Source organism: Podarcis pityusensis (assembly GCF_964106645.2).
Source record: "Podarcis pityusensis genome assembly, chromosome: 5".
NCBI classification, from domain to species: domain Eukaryota; kingdom Metazoa; phylum Chordata; class Lepidosauria; order Squamata; family Lacertidae; genus Podarcis; species Podarcis pityusensis.
The window spans coordinates 18,736,062-18,754,610 of record NC_138032.1 but is presented as its reverse complement, the minus strand read 5'-3'; the positions used below and the strand labels follow the sequence as shown (position 1 = coordinate 18,754,610).

At 43.5% G+C, this 18,549-nt stretch overlaps 1 protein-coding gene across 1 annotated transcript in view; it reads right to left on the bottom strand.

The window, feature by feature from the left end:
* Positions 1-13,249: 13,249 nt before the first annotated feature.
* Positions 13,250-18,549, bottom strand: part of LOC308477634 (uncharacterized protein) — a gene marked incomplete at both ends in the record, with an annotated part of 172,044 nt that continues 166,744 nt past the window's right edge. Inside the window, one exon of the mRNA XM_081006365.1 lies at positions 13,250-13,369. Within this exon, the coding sequence (XP_080862491.1) occupies positions 13,250-13,369 (120 nt within the window). The remainder of the gene's footprint in view (positions 13,370-18,549) is intronic.

The following is an 18,549-nucleotide window of genomic DNA, read 5'->3' as shown; positions in this document are numbered from 1 at the left end:
CAAAGGTAGCATTCAACCTCATAATATACTTGTTCCCCATGTCAAAATGTCCCAACATATAGAAAACTGGCACATAATTAATATGTTTTGCTAGCTTTGTATCTGCAAGGAGATTTCAAGACAGATGTGATTTTGTGGTTTGCAGTGCGCAAATAACATGCACTAGACTTTTTCAAATTCCGCTCCACTCCTTTCCAATCCCTATGGTATTTAGAAGTCAGGTACTTGTGCAGTTATGGAAGTGTAGAAATTACATGGGTGAAAGAGGGAGCCGGGGTTGCACAAGGCGGCCCAAGGACTGACCAAAGTGGAACAGCAAATGGCCCTCTACTCTTTCCCTAAGTCAGGGTGCACAGATCTCAAAGCAGGCAATCTAAGTCAGCACCTAAGGTAGAAAATCTCACAAGCATGTCTCCCTCTCCCTTGCATTTTCCATCTAGCTCAGTATTGCTTATAGTGACTTTCCAGGATTTAAAATAGAGGATGTCCCCAGTCTTATCTGGAAATGCTATGGATTGAACATGTGACCTTCTGCATGCAAAGCAGATGCTGTACTACTGCCCTACAGCCCGTCCCTCATTTGTAAATCTGCAATAATAAAAAATTAAATTTTGAATGATTTGTCACTCTTCAAGATAGCAAAATCAGCTGCCTGAGGCAGCTACTTCTCAGCCTAATAGTAGGGCTGGCCTGTCATTGCTTTTGGTGGCCCAGGCTCTGATCTTCCTGGATTCAAGGTTTGTCCTATTTGTATGGGAGCAAAAGTGAATAGGGATCCAGACCAGCAAAAATGGCGGGTTCAGATCAAGGGTAGGCAAACTAAGGCCCGGGGGCTGGATCCGCCCCAATTGCCTTCTAAATCTGGCCTGCGGACGGTCTGGGAATCAGCGTGTTTTTACATGAGTAGAATGTGTGATTTTATTTAAATTTTATTTGTTGGGCATAGGAATTTGTTAATTTTTTTCCTTCAAAATATAGTCCACCCCCCCACACAAGGTCTGAGGGACAGTGGACTGGCCCACTGCTGAAAAAGTTTGCTGACCCCTGGTTCAGATGGATCATGCACAGGGACCCTGCATGTATTCAGGCCAGTCTGTTTATTGTCATATGTGAAATAAATGTCCCTACTTTGATATGTTAAATGTAAAAAATTAGGCAACTCACTTTATTTTGCCCATTAATGCCTGCTTCCCACATGCGCTCGTCAAACCTTAAACCACAATGAAGCTCCCTTATGTGAGAGACTTGTTCTTGTTTATCTTCAGTGCCGAGAGGGGAAAAAATCCCGCAGATAAAACTCCCCTGGGCCATTTGAAAGAATTTACTAGGGCCAATTACACACCATAAAATCAACGACCAAAGTGTTAGAGTCAGTAATAATTTATTTGACAACACTTAAAAGTTCAGTTTAGAAATTAGGGCTGTCATCTTAAAAATGCTGTGGTTCCTTCTTCCGCATTGCTGTGTGATGGTCCTGCTTTGATGTGATGTCAAAGCACCATGGATTCAGAAAAGGGTTTCGTATTTTCTCTCCCCCCACTTCCAAGCAGCCTCTGTTCACTGTATAAAATCACTTCAAGCTTGAGTCTCCTACTGCGATGCCCTGGTACAGCCATTCACTCTCAATCAATCCTTTTTAATAATTCCTCACTGGTCCCTATTATCACTAATAGCAAGGATGTCTCAAGGCACTATCGGAGAGAAGACGGGGCTAGCTCTAGGAACATGTGCCTTGTTTCAAAGAGAACATCAAGGTTAGAAGAAAAGACACCCTGATGTTTTGAAATACAGAAGGAATCTGGGGAAAAAGTTTACAGATGCTTTCTCCCCCAAATTTCAAACTTTGCTATCAGTGCAATTTTCCTGATTAGATTTGTTTTCACATAATCATACCTAAGGGCCAATATTTACTACCATCCAGTGATTTGCATCGGCGACATTGAATTGGCTTATATTTGGAAGGAAAACACAGAAAACGCTGCTTTATACGGAGTCATACCATTGGTCCATCTAGATGCACCTCTGTGAAGAAGGCATTCTACCACTTAGGGGCTGCCACAGAGAAGGCCCTCTCCTGGACCACCCCACTCAAATGCTGTAGCAGAGAACTTTCTGCCACTAAAGTCTTCTTCCAGATCTATTGTTCTATACTGAGACAGAGCATTGGTCTATCTGGCACAGTCACTTCCTGTGACTGACAGCTGTTTCCCAATATCTTTCCCAGCCCTTGTACCCAAGCAGAGGTGCCAACTTGAATAAAATGATTTTTTTTGGGGGGGGGGAGGTAAGCCCTGCCCACCTAATCAATCAATAAGCCCTGCCCACATAATCAATCAATTTGAATGACAATGTCCCCCCTGCCCCCTCACATATTTTAGGGGGGGTGTTGAAGAGATCTCAGCCCCTAGGAGTTAGCTCCTCTGTACCCAAGATAATTTTTTTTTTAATTTTTTATTTTAAAATGATATATTATTTTATTTTTCAACACGAGAGCATGGAAAGTCATCAGAGAGATCCTTATACAATAATGGTAAATACAGTTCTACATATGAATTAATAATAATAATAATAATGTGGCTTAATATTAAACTAACACTGCTTAATATTAAACTAAATTAATTATTGGGCAGCTTAATTACTGGGTGGTTTAATATTAAACTAGGACATGAATCAGGAGAACCATATTTCTTTATTAGCTGCAGGTAAGGAATTGTGCAGGTCATTATTTGAACCATAAGATATAAAGTCCCACCAGACTGCATAAAATTGTTCTTCTGGTTCTAACCCAAGATCATTTTCAGCACAGCTGCCAGGGACTGAAGCTGGGAGCATTTGCATTCAACACGTGTACTCTACCACTGAGCTACACACCCTCCCGATGGATACTGATGGACTGATGGACATAAAGTACTTTGGCGCATACAGCACACCTGGTTTCCCTCAGTGGAAGGAGATGTGTTAACATATGGAAGGGGGCAAGGTGTCTTTTCCAAACCTGTGATTGGCAGCAAATAGCCACAGGGACATTGCTAGGTCCTTTAAATACTTGGGGCACAGAGCCATGACTAGGGATGGAGCAGAAATTCAATTCAGTTTGCATGCAGAGGTAACACTACCAAATCCACACTTTCTGCAACAATACGTGATCTGAAACACAGCCTGCCTTCAAAATTCATCCTCCTCTGAATTTCACCATGCAGTTCATCCCCCACCTGTACTGTGTTTTGCAGGGTGCACAACCTCCCTTCAAGGGAAATGGGTGCTCAGAGATCTTATTTATGAGGAGATCTTATTTCTGAGATCTTATTTATGAGGAGAACTGTTCATAATTGGAGTAACGGGACTGACTACACATTTCTAGATCTTAAAGCAATTGCAAATCTCAATGTCAGATATTTCATTCCTCTTCTTCCTGTAATAACAGATGCCAACCATCTTGATGATATATTTCTCCTGAACAGTTTTGGTTTTGAGTCCCATCCTCTGGAATTCCACCTCTGAGGTGTCAGAGGGAGGTTGCCAAGTCTATATTTTCAATGCATGGAATCCTGCTGAGAATTTTCACTAGCCTTCTTGAAACTTTGGAATTCCTCAGCCGTTTCATATAAGGATGAGGAAACCTGAAATTTTGCTTTTGATTGGCCGCCAGTTGCCCATCTGTATTTGGCCATAATAAACACAAAAGAAGAAAATCTTCACATGGACACACATTCATTTTTTATTTTACTTTTAAAGTGCCCCAGGAAATCTACAGACAGGTGAGACCTTCTTGATATTTTTAATGTGCATTTTTGTCCAAAATTCCCAAGTGTGAGCAGCATTCCTTCCTTCAGCTTATAAAACATCAGTAGACAGCTACTGTACATCTATGTTTGCATCTCCTATAAATAATACTGGATGGCAGGCAGGGAGTTTTTACACTGCAATTTACACCACTTAAGCCATAAAAAAAAATCATGTTATGTAAAAATGCATTTTTAATGTCAAAATCTTGTAAACTCTAAGCTGGTATACAAGTCATTTCTGCTTTGGAAAAATATGGCAGAGTGAGTATTTTTTATCCAATCTCACAGAGGTCAGGCATCTGCATAGCACTCATAGAATGACACTCATGTTATGCTATCTCAGTGCTTTAAAACCAAAGTTTAGAAGAATGGTGAGTGGAATTGTATGCCTCAAACCATGATCACAAACATTTGGGCCCAGAGAAGTGTCTATTAATTTTAATAGGTTTACTCTGAGTAAAACTTAGTTGACTAGCACCAAAAGGTCACCCACACTTCTGCTTTTACCATGCCCAGAAAGGACGGCTCTGAGTTGTTTTTCAACTGCTCCACTGCCTTCCCCAGGAAAGCCCACTCTTTAACATTAAACTGGAGCAGATCTCAATCCACTGAAAACACTACTGGTGTTTGCTCTGATTCAATGGTAAAAACAGGGTTTCTCCAGGGGAAAGTGGTGGGGCAAGTGGAAGTCTGGATGAACCCTAAACATAAACAAGCTTGATTTAGAATAATAGAATAATAGAATTGTAGAGTTGGAAGGGACCCTAAGGGTAAATGTCCCTACTTTGATCTGTGAAATGTTGAAAATTAGGCAACTCCCTAGTCCAACCCCCTGCAATGCAGGAATCAACTTAGTTGTCCTATTTGCTTTTTTTGGTATAAGCAGAATAGCTAATACGAGACAGCTTTCCCTCTGATGGTTATTCCTTTTTAAATAGAAATTCCTACTTACTTTCATTCTTCTACTTTCCTATGGCAAAAGGTTGAGGCCAGGCTGTGTACGAAATGCTTGATAAATGCAATCATAATTTTAGCTCAGCACCTTGTCGGATAATAAAGAAATTTTATAATGCCAGCATTGAAAAAATGACAATGTACAGGGCTCTGATGGAGCTTAGATTTCAATGGCTTCCATCTATCTATCATCTCTCTCTCTCTCTCTCATCTCTCATCTATCTATCTAGTTCAATGTCATTGCTGCCTTAATTTTTTGGGGTGGTGGTGTGGCAGAAGCCAGGGGTGGCAATAGGCCTCAAATGATGTTTTGACACCTTAGAACTATGTATAAATTAATAATGGTGAAAGGTGAGAGTAGGGACTATCGCAGACCTGCGCTGAGTATTCACGAGATATGTATATGATATATGAAACCAGTGCTCAGGCTAACAGACTCTGAAAGAAGTTTCCAGTTCCACAATTGCATCCTTTGGTCTCTATTTGCTATAATACAGCACACAGCAAAACATGCATAACTTGTTACTGTTAACATTGAGACTTCAGAGCTGGGGTTGTTAACCTGAGGATTTCAATATGCTATTGCATTCCAGCTCCCATCATGCCCAACCAGGATGGGCCAATGGGAGTTGTAGTCTCACGCAGCCCAGTCCTGTTTTCTGTAAGGCTACAAGGGACATTGTGTATAGAGAAAAGATGGCCACCTCTGTAGGCCCATGAGAGCAGCCATCTTTTCCTCTGTACAATTACTACCTAGGAGCATCTTTAAACATCTGTTAGCTGCTCTAAGCAGCTGTGAGAGAATGAAAAAGACACCACCGGGACTACCTGACAAGGGAAGCTGGTTCATTGGGGCGAATGGGGCACTGCCCACCAACTTCAATCTGCCCATCTTCTGTCAAGGATGCTTCCCAGTCAAAGGAATGCACATGTCAGAGAGTTAACTCTTTGTTGTCAAAGATAACATAGTCACTTCTACAGGTCTGAAGACATATGCTCACCTATCACCACCACCCCATCTACTTCCAGGTCCATGCTCTATGGAGCAGTTGTAGCAGCTGGGGATCACTCTCCCTCTTCCATTATGTACCTTCCTCTGATGGGCTGCACAAACATAGCTGGAGACTACGCCTGTGTGGAAGCTGTTTCTGCTCTTCCCTCTTCAGTCCCCTTCTTGTTCTGGAAGATAGTGGTTCAGGGGAGGTGAGGGGAAGAATCCAGCCCTTTACCTGCCTGGCTTTCCTCTACCTTCTAGTCCCCCAGCTCTGAAGCTTCTCCTGACTCTGATCTTGCCTCCTGACTGGTGTGGGTCCCCACAGACCACTGCTCCACTCTCCTGAGTCAGACTCCAGCCCCGCTTTCCCTGGTGTACACTCGTCAACATCCTGCCATTCCCTCACATCGTCTTCCTTGCAGCCAGTGTAGGAGGTGGCCCTGGCTGTCAGCTTCTTGTTCCTTAATCCCTATAGAATTCAGCAGGGAGGAAGACTGGATCAAAAGTAGAATTAGTTTGCCTGCCATTGGCTCTAGCTCCACCTAGTGTTGGTCTCCCTGCCTTCTGCCCTATTAGTTTCAATGGGTACAAGCTACCACTGTCACCTTGTAAGCACAGTACAGACTCATGCATGGAATCTCTCATCACTTATGGTACTTCATCTGCAGCTTCATTTTCTGCTCCGCACATGGAGGGTGGGAGCAAAATGGGTAGGTTTGCTCCAAAGCATATACTGAAATAGAATCCCCCCACTCTTAGTTATAAGTGCTGCCTATAAATAGAAACAGATATGGGATACTGCCAGAAGCCTTTCATCCAAACAGAGCGTTCTGGCGCAAGCTTGCTTAGGATACTCCTGATTCTATATGGGATCATGGCAGCAGTGATAGATAAACAGTTTAATTAAGCATTTAACATATCACTTATAATTATTTCCAATTAGCTCTAATAAAATGAGGAATGCACAAACAAGCAATGTAATCTGGCGATAAGGGCTAGTTAATTAATGCAAGCAACATGGCCAGTACTAATTGATTCCTACTTTGATGATAGCCTGCTTCTGCATCTTCTTCTTTTTAGACACCTGAGACTTGTTAACATGTCATACATGGTGCCCTTTCTACCATCCGGTCATTTGTTACACATCTCTCCCTATGGTATTTCAGAGTAGATGAGTTTTGGGATTTTGTACTCTTCTTCTAATCCTCATCTGCTAGCCCTATAGTAAATTGTAATGGAGAAAGAGTCTCTCTACAGGAAGACTGATACTTTAAAGGCTTCTGTATTTACCAGTTTGCAGCAGAATCCTAAGGATATTTGCTCAGAAACAAGTCTTCCCTAGTAAGTGTATTTAGGATTCTAGATTGCAGCCTTAGAGCCCAACCTTGCAAATGTAACTGCACCAGTGCAATGCAAAATGTAAGAGAATCCCTGATAGACCAGACCAAAGACCCAACTGGACCAGAAACTTGTTCTTACAGTGGCCAACCAGATGTCTATGCCTCAAATAGGACTTGAGTGCAATAGCAGCCTCCACGGTTGTGATTCCTCTAGCTAATGTTCAGAGACATACTGTGTCTGACACTAGAGACTAAGTTTACCTATCCTGTCTATATATTGGGGATCATGCAATCACTCAACAAGGTTCAGTGGATGGGAAAGCTAATGTCCAGCCATGTACACAGAGATCTGATTAATGCAGCCTTGTCCTTTCTTTTATTGAGAGGTCTATGTATCATCATCATCATCATCATCATCATCATCATGATTGTTGAGATCTAGTGCAGCACAACGGGGAAGAGACTGAGCACAAGAACCTCAGAAGAGCAGTGATGGATCTTACAAAATCTTGCAGCTTTGTTCTCGCCCTCATCATTTTACTTGTATGCCACCTTTCCATAGTTAAAACCATGCTCGAGGCAGCTTACAGCATGAAAAGATTTGCATAAGTAGTCATAAACAATAAATAAAATACCTCAAAAAGCCAACAACAAAACTGAACAATTTCCACATAATAAGATCTAAAAATGAAGACACAAAAAAGTAATATCGATTACAGCAGCAAAACCTCCTAAACAGTACCCCCAGCCCAAGTGTTTGTTCAGCAGACTCGGTTTTTGTAGCTGGAGTCAGTCAGGGCTCCTCCATCCCACCCCAGGTGGAAAGAGGCCTACAAGGCAGGGAGCAGGCTTTCCAGGACTCTTCAGGCTTCTTTAGCAGCCTCAGCTTTTGTAGCTGGAGTCAGTCAGGGCCCTCCCCCCCCCCCAGGCTGGATGCAAGGCAGGAAGCAGGTCTTTCTGGACTCACAACCAATGGCCAAGAATTGGAAGAGCATGGAGAAAGAGCCTTTTTCCATTGTTGCCAACAAATAGCATTCAGCAGCATGTTTCCTCTGCACCTGAAGGTTGCATGTATCCACTGTGTGTCTGGTAGCCATTGATCAACTTACCCATTGTGCATTTGTCTAATCTCCTTCAACAACCTCAAAGGCATATAGCTGTTGCTGTATGATGCGGCGGCACATTCATTATGTGCTGTTTTATGAAATAATGAATCAGCAAGAAGCCCTCTGAACACTCGGAAGCACCACATAAATACTCTGTGTTGCTATTAGAATGCCTTTAAATTATTGTGTGACTTGTGAGCTGCCTTGAGGTGCAGCCTTGGGTTGAAAGGCGGGCTATGAATCAAAAAGACCAAACAAACACTGCTTTCCTGAATTTGTTGCATTGTTTCAAGCACACACTCAATCAGCAATTCTGGTCACTTTCTCTAGCCTGCAATAAAAATGTATCACTTCTCCCTTGTGTACACATAAAACCCGTGTTGTCGGGGACACTCGGAATGCCAGGATTCCGTTGTTGACATTGTTGTTATTTGTTGTCTCGCTTTTCTGGGGGGATTCAGGTGCAAGAGCTACCAAAAAGCAAAACACTTTTATTACATTAACACCGGAGCCTTTGGGGACAGACTCCAGGAGAATGAATTCTATTTCCACCAGCTTGCGCTAAAGAACTTTCACCATCCACACTGTAATACAAGAGGAATAGCAGAAAAGAGGGAAAGCGGCAGGAAAATCTTCCTGACCCAAAATTTGACTGGCCAGTTATCTTGCCCAGCCCTGCCATGCAGCTGGCAATTCTGCCCCCTGCCCCCCCTGGGTGAATTAGCAATGAAGGTGTATGATGAGATCTAAATCAGGACTGGGGAACCTGTGGACTGCATCTCCCATTGTTTCTGACCATTGACCATTGACTATGCTTGCTGGGGTTGATGGGAAGAGTATGACAACATCTGAAGTGCTGAGGGTTTATTTTTAAAAAATCTGTACATCCTGCTTTTCACCATGTAGGTCTTTTTATCTCCCGACAAAATAAATAAATAAGCAAAATACAAAATTCAGAATATAAGTCAAATCTCAAAAATGTAACCATATTGATTCGTATGCTGTTGGTGGATTCTTGTTGTCTTGTTGTGCTGTGTATGTGATAAAGGGGAGCTATACCAGGGTGAAGGCATCTTCTTCTATTTGTCCCCGTGTCAGTTTCAGTTTGTTGGTTAGTTTTTCTAATAAGGCTGTTTCCCATACTATTTGGTACCATTAGTCCATGCTTACTCCTGACAGGTCTCTCCAGTGTCTGGGTATGATGTTTCTGGTTGCTGAGAGTCAGAAACCCACCCACCCCACTCACACATGAAAACAAAGTTTTCCATCTCTTTCCCCTTTTTCCCATCCATCTCTTTCCCCCTTTTCTTCCTAAGGTAACGCTAATGTCTCAACAAATGAAACTGATCTGTAGAAAATGTAACTCAAAAAAATAAACATTGCACATACTTTTGTAAACCAAGAAATCTTTAATAAAAATATGTGAAACCTCAGAAATTAAAAAAAATCTCAGGAATATAAACAAGGAATATCATCAAAAAATGAAAGATAAGAGAAGCATTCATAAAGCAAAGGACTCCCGAAATGAAACGGTTTTAACCAGGTATCTGGAACTCAGCATGATTGGTCCCTGTCTAACTTCTAGTGGGGGGAAGTTCCACAGAGTTGGACACACAACAGTGAAGTGAGTGGTGCTTCTGGTCCATGAGGGACCACGAATCGTGCTTCTGCAGGTGGTCTCGGTGATTGATTTGGGTTCATCACCCTGAGCTCAGAGGGTCTGCAGCCATAAATTACCTGAAGGAAAGGCCACCTGGAAAACAGGAGTAAGCTGTTTCCCACTCTCTGGAAGAAGAGCAAAGTGTGAATGAAATAAAGGAAATCCATGCAAATCGGAATTCATTATTGGATTTTAGTACTGACTGTAACATATGGCTTTATTGATGGAACTATAATGGAGAGCATAATACTAAATTTCCAGTTCATCCCTTTGAAATTGTGACTTACACTCTCAAAAAACAAAACACAAAGGATTAATTCTATCAGTGTTTCCACCCAAAAATATTTCAGATGAATGATCGTCAGGCTATACCCATTACCATAAACTAAAATGACTCTAATGACATGTATTTAGATAGAGTTCTCTTTCATACAGCGATTCTGGAAAATAATAGTCTTGTGGTATAACATAATGTCAGTACAGTCGTACCTTGGAAGTTGAACAGAATCCATTCCGGAAGTCTGTTCGACTTCTAAAACGTTCGGAAACCAAAGCGTGGCTTCAGATTGGCTGCAGGAAGCTCCTGCAGCCAATCAGAAGTTGCGGAAGCCCCGTTGATTGTTCAGCTTCCAAAAATAGTTTGCAAACTGGAACAGTCACTTCTGGGTTTGTGGTGTTCGGGAGCCAAAACATTTGAGAACTAAGCTGTTTGAAAACCAAGGTACGACTGTATGGTACTTGCCTTCTCACAACCAAAATGATCAAGGGGGTGGAGCAACTTCCCTGTTAGGAAAGGTTACAACATTTGAGTTTAGAAATAAGGTGAGGATGAGGTGACATGACAGAAGTTTATAGATTTATGGATGGCATGGAGAAAGTGGATAGAGAAAAGTCTAATTCTCTCTCTCATATATATATATATCACTAGAAACCATGGACATCCAATGAGCTGAATGCTGAAAGATTCAGGACAAAAGTACTTCTCCAAACAGGACATTGTTAATCTATGGAACTCTATTCCACAGGAGGCAGCGATGGCCACCAACTTGAATGGCTTTAAAAGATGATTGAGGAAAAAATCATGGAGGATACAGCTATTCACAACTACTATCATGATGGATCCAGTAGGTTCTTGTTATGTTCTTAAAGGATTATTTCAATAAGTCTGAAAGGTCTGGTCACCTTTTACCTGGTGGGCGGTGTTGCGGCCAGGCAGCAGGGTCTCAAAAGTTTCCAGGCCAAAGGGGCGGAGGGACGCCAGCTCTCCCCATCTAATGCTGGCTGCGTCATCATTGCTGGGGGTTCTGCCCTCCATGGGACAGCCCCAGCCCATCAGTCGGCAGGGTGGGTGTGGCCGTGGGCGATTTAAACGCTGTGTAGCCAACCAGCACACTCTTTCTCACCCCTTTGCCAGATCACCCTACTCACCCACCCTCTTTTCATGCTTTGCTCTGATATGACCTTGCTATGGACAATTGTAGGTCACCATATTGTTGAGGCTGGGTAGGAATTTTTCCACTTGGCAAATTGGCACTGGCCATTTGGTTTTCACCTAGTAGCAATCGTCAGAACTTTTGTGAAGTTAGGCATTGGGTAAGCCTTTATTTGGTTGGAGGGGAGGTTGTTGCCTTCGCCTGCCCCTCCTCAGTAAGGGATCTGGGGTGTGAATCCTGTCCGAAGCCTGGATGTGGGCTAGGACCCACGGGGACCCCTTGGGGTGCTCCTATTTGATGTACCGGTAAGTCATAGGGCACCTCCTATCGGTGGTTTACCCTTAAGTGGACTCCCTGCAGACTCCCTGGCTTCACCCCAATGCCTAAACAAGTGATGGCCAAACTTGGCCCTCCAGCTGTTTTGGGAGTTGTAGTCCCAAAACAGCTGGAGGGCCAAGTTTGGCCATCACTGGCCTAAGCCAAATTGCTCACATCTGCAACCAATAAAGTTGTGGCCTATTTGAATCCTGGGAACTTTGTGGCTCAGGTGCCTTGGCATGCAAGGGACACTGATGAAATTTCCAACGATTGTCTCAAGACATTTGGTCTCATCAGGGAAGGAGTGGGGAACCAACGGCCCTCCAAATATGTACAAACTGGAAGGCTGATGAGATCGCCTGCATTGCTGTCACAGCTTTCAATGCTGTACTAAAAGTCAACTGCTGTGACCTTGCTTGAACCACCAGCCTTGTGGAGACTGATTCCTGTCACAATTTTCATCAGTGGCGGCACTTGAGGGTTGCAGCTGGGTTAAAAGAAGGAGCAAGTGTTTAATTCCACACCTGCCACTAAGCTTCAAAACCACAATATCGCACCTATCATGAGGTATTTATTTCCTATTAGGAGAATGCCTGGAGACGGATCTCACAGAGTTTTAACACAGCAGACCTTTGGTGTTTTGTGTTTTTGTGTGTGTGCATTCTGGAGTTTCTCTGCTTTAATGCAGTTTTAGGTCACCGCTTGCTTTGTCGTGATCCGTGCTCCTTCACATGAACAAAATCAATACCCAATTCAACATGAATGACAGCTTTTGTTCAGGACTGGAAAAATAATGTGGGTTTCAAGACAAGCTTGAGCTGAAATGGGTAGGAAAGTGGCTAGGGAAAGTGGTGCAAAATTTGCTTTTGTGCAGGTTGGTATAGCTAACCTCTGCTGATCACATTTTACAAAAGAAACCGCCTCAAATATGTAACACTTTGTCCATTATACATTGCATTGCATGCTTGCTAGATATTTATTTATTTCGTTTCAATACAAAGGTCAGTGTTCTCTTGCACTGTGATCATTTAACTCTCTTTGGGTTGAAATGATGTGGTGTTTTTGTGGTTGGCAGGTGGGAGATTAGGGTTGCCAAACTTCCAGACATATCTGGAATACAGTGTCTGGGCAGAAATCAGGAAAATGTCTGGGAAAATCTGGATGTACGGCAGCCCATGTCGGCTGTTTTTCAGTTTAAAAAAGCTGAAAAATGGCTCAACATCTTTTCTGTCAGGATTTTCAGTCTTTGAAAGTTGGCAACCCTACGGAGATGAATTAGACTTTGGGCTTTGACCACCCCAGCTCTACCTCTCACCTTTCCCCCTCTTCTCCTTTCCCAGTTCTTGTTCATTTCCTCCTTCCCTCTATCAACCCATAATCACCTTTCTTCCCTCAAGACCCCAAGTCGGACCCACCCATGAAGCATGCTGAGACCACTGCCTCGGGCGGCAGGATCCAGAAGGGCAGCAGAAATGGCCTCCAAGGAATGCATTGCTTGATGCTGCTGCCGTAGTCACAGTAGCAGTGGCGACTGTGGCACACTCCTTGAAACCAGATCTTCTGCCTCCTCAGGAGTCCCCTCCACCCTATGCCACCTCTACAGTGGCCTCTTGGTGAATAGGAGGTGCTGCTGGTCTCCTCCCATCCTCGTTCACGATGTCAATCTTTATTCTCCCCTTGTTCCTCCTTGTTCTTCCCTTGTTCACACACCCCTTCGTGCTTGGTGTCAGGGGCTGTAAGAGGAGGAGTGGTGGAGACCACCTCCCTATCCTGACCTTTCTAGGGAGGAGGAAGAGGAAGACAGTATAGATTTACAACAGTGGTTTGCGGGAGGTCACAGCTCAGAGGCAGATGAGGGGAGAAGTTGGGAAATAATGGGAAGAGGAGGAGCAGGCAGAGCTGGAGCAAAGGTAAAAGGGTACAGGTAAAGGACCCCTGGATGGTTAAGTCCAGTCAAAGGTGACTATGGGTTTGTGGCACTCATCTTGCTTTCAGGCCAAGAGAGCTGGCGGTTGTCCACAAACAGCTTTCTGGGTCATGTGGCCAGCATGACTAAAGTGCTTCTGATGCAACGGGAAACCAGAGTGCATGGAAACACCGTTTACCTTCCCGCCACTGTGGTAGCTATTTATCTACTTGCACTGGTATGCTTTTGAACTGCTAGGTAGGCAGGAGCTGGGAGAGAGCAACAGGAACTCACCCTGTTGTGCGGATTTGAACCGCCAACCTTCTGATCGGCAAGCCCAAGAGGCTCAGTGGTTTAGACCACTTCCACTAGTATCCCTAGAGCAACCAGGAGCAACCTGGTTGATACGTGGTCACTAGAAAGCATTCCAGACCCACCACCTCCTAGAACCCGGCGAAAGTAGGAGAGCAAAGAGCTCAAAGACAGAGGGCACTTAGCAGCACCCGTGGAGGAGATGATGATGGTGATGAATGAGGAAGTGGGAGAGAAGGAGGGTGGAGATTCACTTGGGACAATGCCATTATCCAAGCAGCTGGGTTCTACAGCCTCTCTCTGTAAAGTTTGAAATAAAAAAGGATTGTAAGAAACTTTTCCATGTCTTTACACTTTCCTGGGCAACCAGCTGGGAGCCACTGACAGCATCCTGACAGATTGTCAATCCGTCTGAATGCTGTCACTTGGTGGGGGAGGGGGGGTTGCCTCAGGTGCCTAAATGCCTTGGGCTGGCCCTGCCCATCAGCCACAACCTGCATCAGGGTTGACGGGACAGAAACATATGAAGAGGCACTGGTTCTCCATCCTTGATGTATTCAGTTGTATGCGTGGGTACGGAGTACAGGCATTCTAACCCAGGCGTGTCAGTTGCAGGGCTTTCCTTTCCTGGTTAAAGAACTCAGGATCTGGAATCCATGTGTTTCCCAAGGCCAGTTCACCCATTTAAAGTCACAGGCTGAAGGGAAGCATCTAAAATGACAGTCTATGTTATAAAGGAATATTTTCAAGTGAAAACATTCAAGGAGGCAATCATCCCTTCCCATCAGCTTTCAGGCTTCATTCCATCCATCTGAAAATGAAGGCGATGAGATACAAATGCAGAAAGATACGCCCATTGGCCCAGATGCTTGATGGTGGTTCAGTCTCTGAGAGCGATTTCTGCCTGCATAAAGTGGGCTTAATATTTTACCAAATGCGATCACTTAAGTCTGAACAGATACAAATGAGTACCCAAGGCAGGAAGAGGGTGAAGAACAAGACCGCTTCAACAAACAAACAAACAAACATACATACAAACAAACAAACAAACAAACAAACAGCAAATCCACATGCAGTATAATATATTGTCATTTGGAGGGCCAGCTCACCATCCCCAAGAAAAGCAACCATTGTAGTCCAGCTGGTCATATTGTTCTGCAAATGGACCAGGACTGCTTTAGTTCGGCTCATCTCTGGCACCCAAGTGTTTGATTTCCCTCTTGTTAAGTGGCCAATAGCAACAGTCCCTTTCTGAGGGCAGATCAAAACCTCATGGTTGAATACCCAGGCACAGCCTGAGAGAGCTGCTAGCCCCCATCGACTGTAACAGGGCCAGAGCATCTGTTTTATTTCCCCTTCTGACTTTGCAGCATCCTCCAGCTCACTGCTTTCTTCTTCATCATTGCTATTCCACGAGCCTCTCCCTCCCTCTCTCATCTGCATTATATGTGAGCAGTGCAAGGCGAGAAAATGACAAGGCAGCATTATAACAGCTGTGGAAACCCCGAGCTCACAAGGTGCTGAGCTTTCATGAAGAAGCAGGAGGAATATTTATCCCACCATAAAAAACAACAGTTTGGCCTACAGAAATATTTGTCTAGATATGGAAGCAGTTAATGCTTTGCAAAAATGTCTATGTTAGGCAAATCTGCATACAAAAGTGTGTGCATTTCTTTTTTTTAAAAAAAAATGTGCAAACTGATGTGGAAATCTGGGAAAATGAGAAGCTAAGAGGAACTGAAATTGATAGATTCACATATCTGTCTGTAATCTATCATCTATCTATCTATCTATCTATCATCTATCTATCTATCTATCTATCATCTATCTATCTATCTATCTATCTATCTATCTATTATCTATCTATCCTCTATAGGTAAAGAACCCTTAAGTTCAGTCAAAGGTGACTATGGGGTTGCAGTGATCATTTCGCTTTCCCCATATAAATTTTTATTAGTTTTTCATTGGTTATACATATATGCAGTCTAGATTACATAAGTTACATATAACATAGCTGTTACAAAAGTCATATATACATTACACAGTTATTTTAGGCTCCACCGAGCCTCGGACCTCCCTTCACTTCGTTAGTAAGTATCAGATAGATTCTAAAGTCACGTGTTTTATCTCTTTTGCATATTTGCCAAACACTGTTAGAGTTATTCCAACCCTGCCAGAGTCATCAAAGTTCTATACTTATCTTTAATATACGTCAGATATTTGTTCCAATTGTCATGAAACTTCTGGTCATCCTGGTCTCCTAATCTTCCTGATATTCTAGCTAGTTCAGCATAGTTTAACATCTTGATCTGCCAGTCATTTATAGTAGGTATTACCGTATTTTTTGCACCATAGGGCGCACCGGACCATAGGGCGCACCCAGTTTTTAGGGGGGGAAATCAAGGAAAAAAATATTTCCCCCCCAGCCCCAAAGAGCAGCGTACAGGCTGCGCACAACCTCTCCCTGCCGGAGGGGTTGCGTGCGGCTATGGCACAAGCCAAGGCAGTGAGCGGGATGGATCCCGCTCGCTGTTTTGGCTTCCCCTTTAGCCCCGTGCAGCCTCTCCTTGCCGGGAGACGCTGCGCAGGGCTTCTCCTGGCTTTCCTGGGAGGTGGTTGGACTCCCTCACCTCTCCAAAAAGCCCATAGAAGCCGTGCAACCCCTTTAAAGAGATCACGGCTTCTCCTGGCTACCTCCCGCAAAACCGGCTGAAGCCGCGCGCACTTTAAAAGGGCTGCACGGCTTCTCCTGGCTTTCCTGGGAGGTGGGGGGGATTCCCTCACCTCTCGCAAAAGCCCGCAGAAGCCGCGCAACCCCTTTAAAGAGATCGCGGCTTCTCCTGGCTTTTCTGGGAGGTGGGAGAAGGGACTGATGCGGCCAGTCAGTCCCTTCTCCCTCCTGTGGAAAAGCCCGCAAGAGCGCACGGAGCTTTTCTCCTTGGTGGGTAATCTGTACCACTAAAGTTCTCCCCTCTTCGTCTTTATATATTAGTTTTGGATCAAATTTTTCTTTTATATATAACACCACTCCTCTTTTCTTAACATTATCCAATGCTACAAAGTCCAACCCTAATCTCTTATTACTTAAAATTATTTTATGTTTTCTTGTTACATGAGTCTCTTGTAGACAGATTATGTCAAGGTTCTTTTTAAGCAATACATGAGCAATTTGATTCCTTTTATTTTTATTGTTGAGCCCATTCACATTCCACGAGGTTATTTTTAAAGTCATTTTTAATATACAATCAGTAAGTAGTCGAATCTAAATTAAATCCACTGTTCCTTGTTATCTGTCTCTTCCTCTTCTTTTTCTTCACCTAGGTTTATCTCCTCTTCTCCCTCTCCACTTCCTTCACCTCCACCCCTCTCTTTCCCCATCTGCTCCCCTTCTGGTTCCCACCCTCCCACCCTTCCCAGTTCCTTCTCATATCTTCTTGCAATTTTTTCCAATTCCAGAGAGCTGGATAATTTGAATCTTTTTTCCTTGAAATAAAATGAAATCCCTTCCGGGAATTCCCATCTATATTGGATCCCGTTCTTCTTTAACTGATTGGTTAGTTTTTTATAGACGTCTCTCTTACGAAGAAATCTCGAAGGAATCTCTTTAAATATAATAATTGGCTTTCCCTCAATACATATACAGATGGGTAGCCGTGTTGGTCTGCCATAGTCGAAATAAAAAAATTCCTTCCTGTAGCACCTTAAAGACCAACTAAGTTAGTTCTTGGTATAAGCTTTCGTGTGCATGCACACTTCTTCAGATACACTGAAACAGAAGTTACCAGATCCTTCTATATATTGAGAAGGTGGGGAGGGGTATTACTTAGAAGGGTGGTGGGAATCGGAGATTGGCAGATAGCTGAGATGAGCCTGTTGACGACTCTTAACGACTGTAATAGGTCTTACAGGAAAAGGCAAGGGGTGAGAAGGTGAGAAATGGCTTAGTCATGTATAATGAGATAAGAATCCGATGTCTCTGTTCAGACCAGGTTTCTCTATTGTTTTAAGTTTGGTAATGAGTTGTAATTCAGCAGCTTCTCTTTCCAGTCTATTTCTGAAATTCCTTTGTAGTAAAACAGCTACTTTGAGATCTTGTATAGAATGTCCTGGGAGATTGAAGTGTTCTCCTACTGGTTTCTCTGTTTTGTGATTCTTGATGTCAGATTTATGTCCGTTTATTCTTTGGCGTAAGGTTTGGCCTGTTTGTCCAATATAGAGAGCTGAAGGACACTGTTGGCATTTGATGGCATACACAATGTTAGACGATGAGCAATTAAATAGTCCCGAGATGGTATGTGTGATGTTGTTGGGGCCAGTAATGGTGTTGTCCGGGTGTATGTGGCAGCAAAGTTGGCATCTGGGTTTATTGCAGGCTCTGGTGCCAGTGTCCGTGTTAAGTCTGGTTGTAGTATTATTGTGGGTTAGGAGTTGTTTAAGATTGGGTGGCTGTCTGTAGGCAATGAAAGGTCTTCCTCCCAGAGCTTGAGAAAGAGAACTGTCATTGTCCAGGAGAGGTTGTAGATCTCTGATGATGCGTTGAACTGTTTTAACTTGGGAGCTGTATGTGATGACTAGTGGAGTTCTGTTATTTTCTTTTTTGGGTCTGTCTTGCAGCAAGTTCTCTCTGGGTATCAGTCTGGCTCTGTTGATCTGTTGTCTAACTTCATCTGCTGGGTATTTTAGTTCTGAGAAGGTTTGCTGTAGATCTCTTAGGTGAGAGTCTCTGTCTGTAGAATTGGAA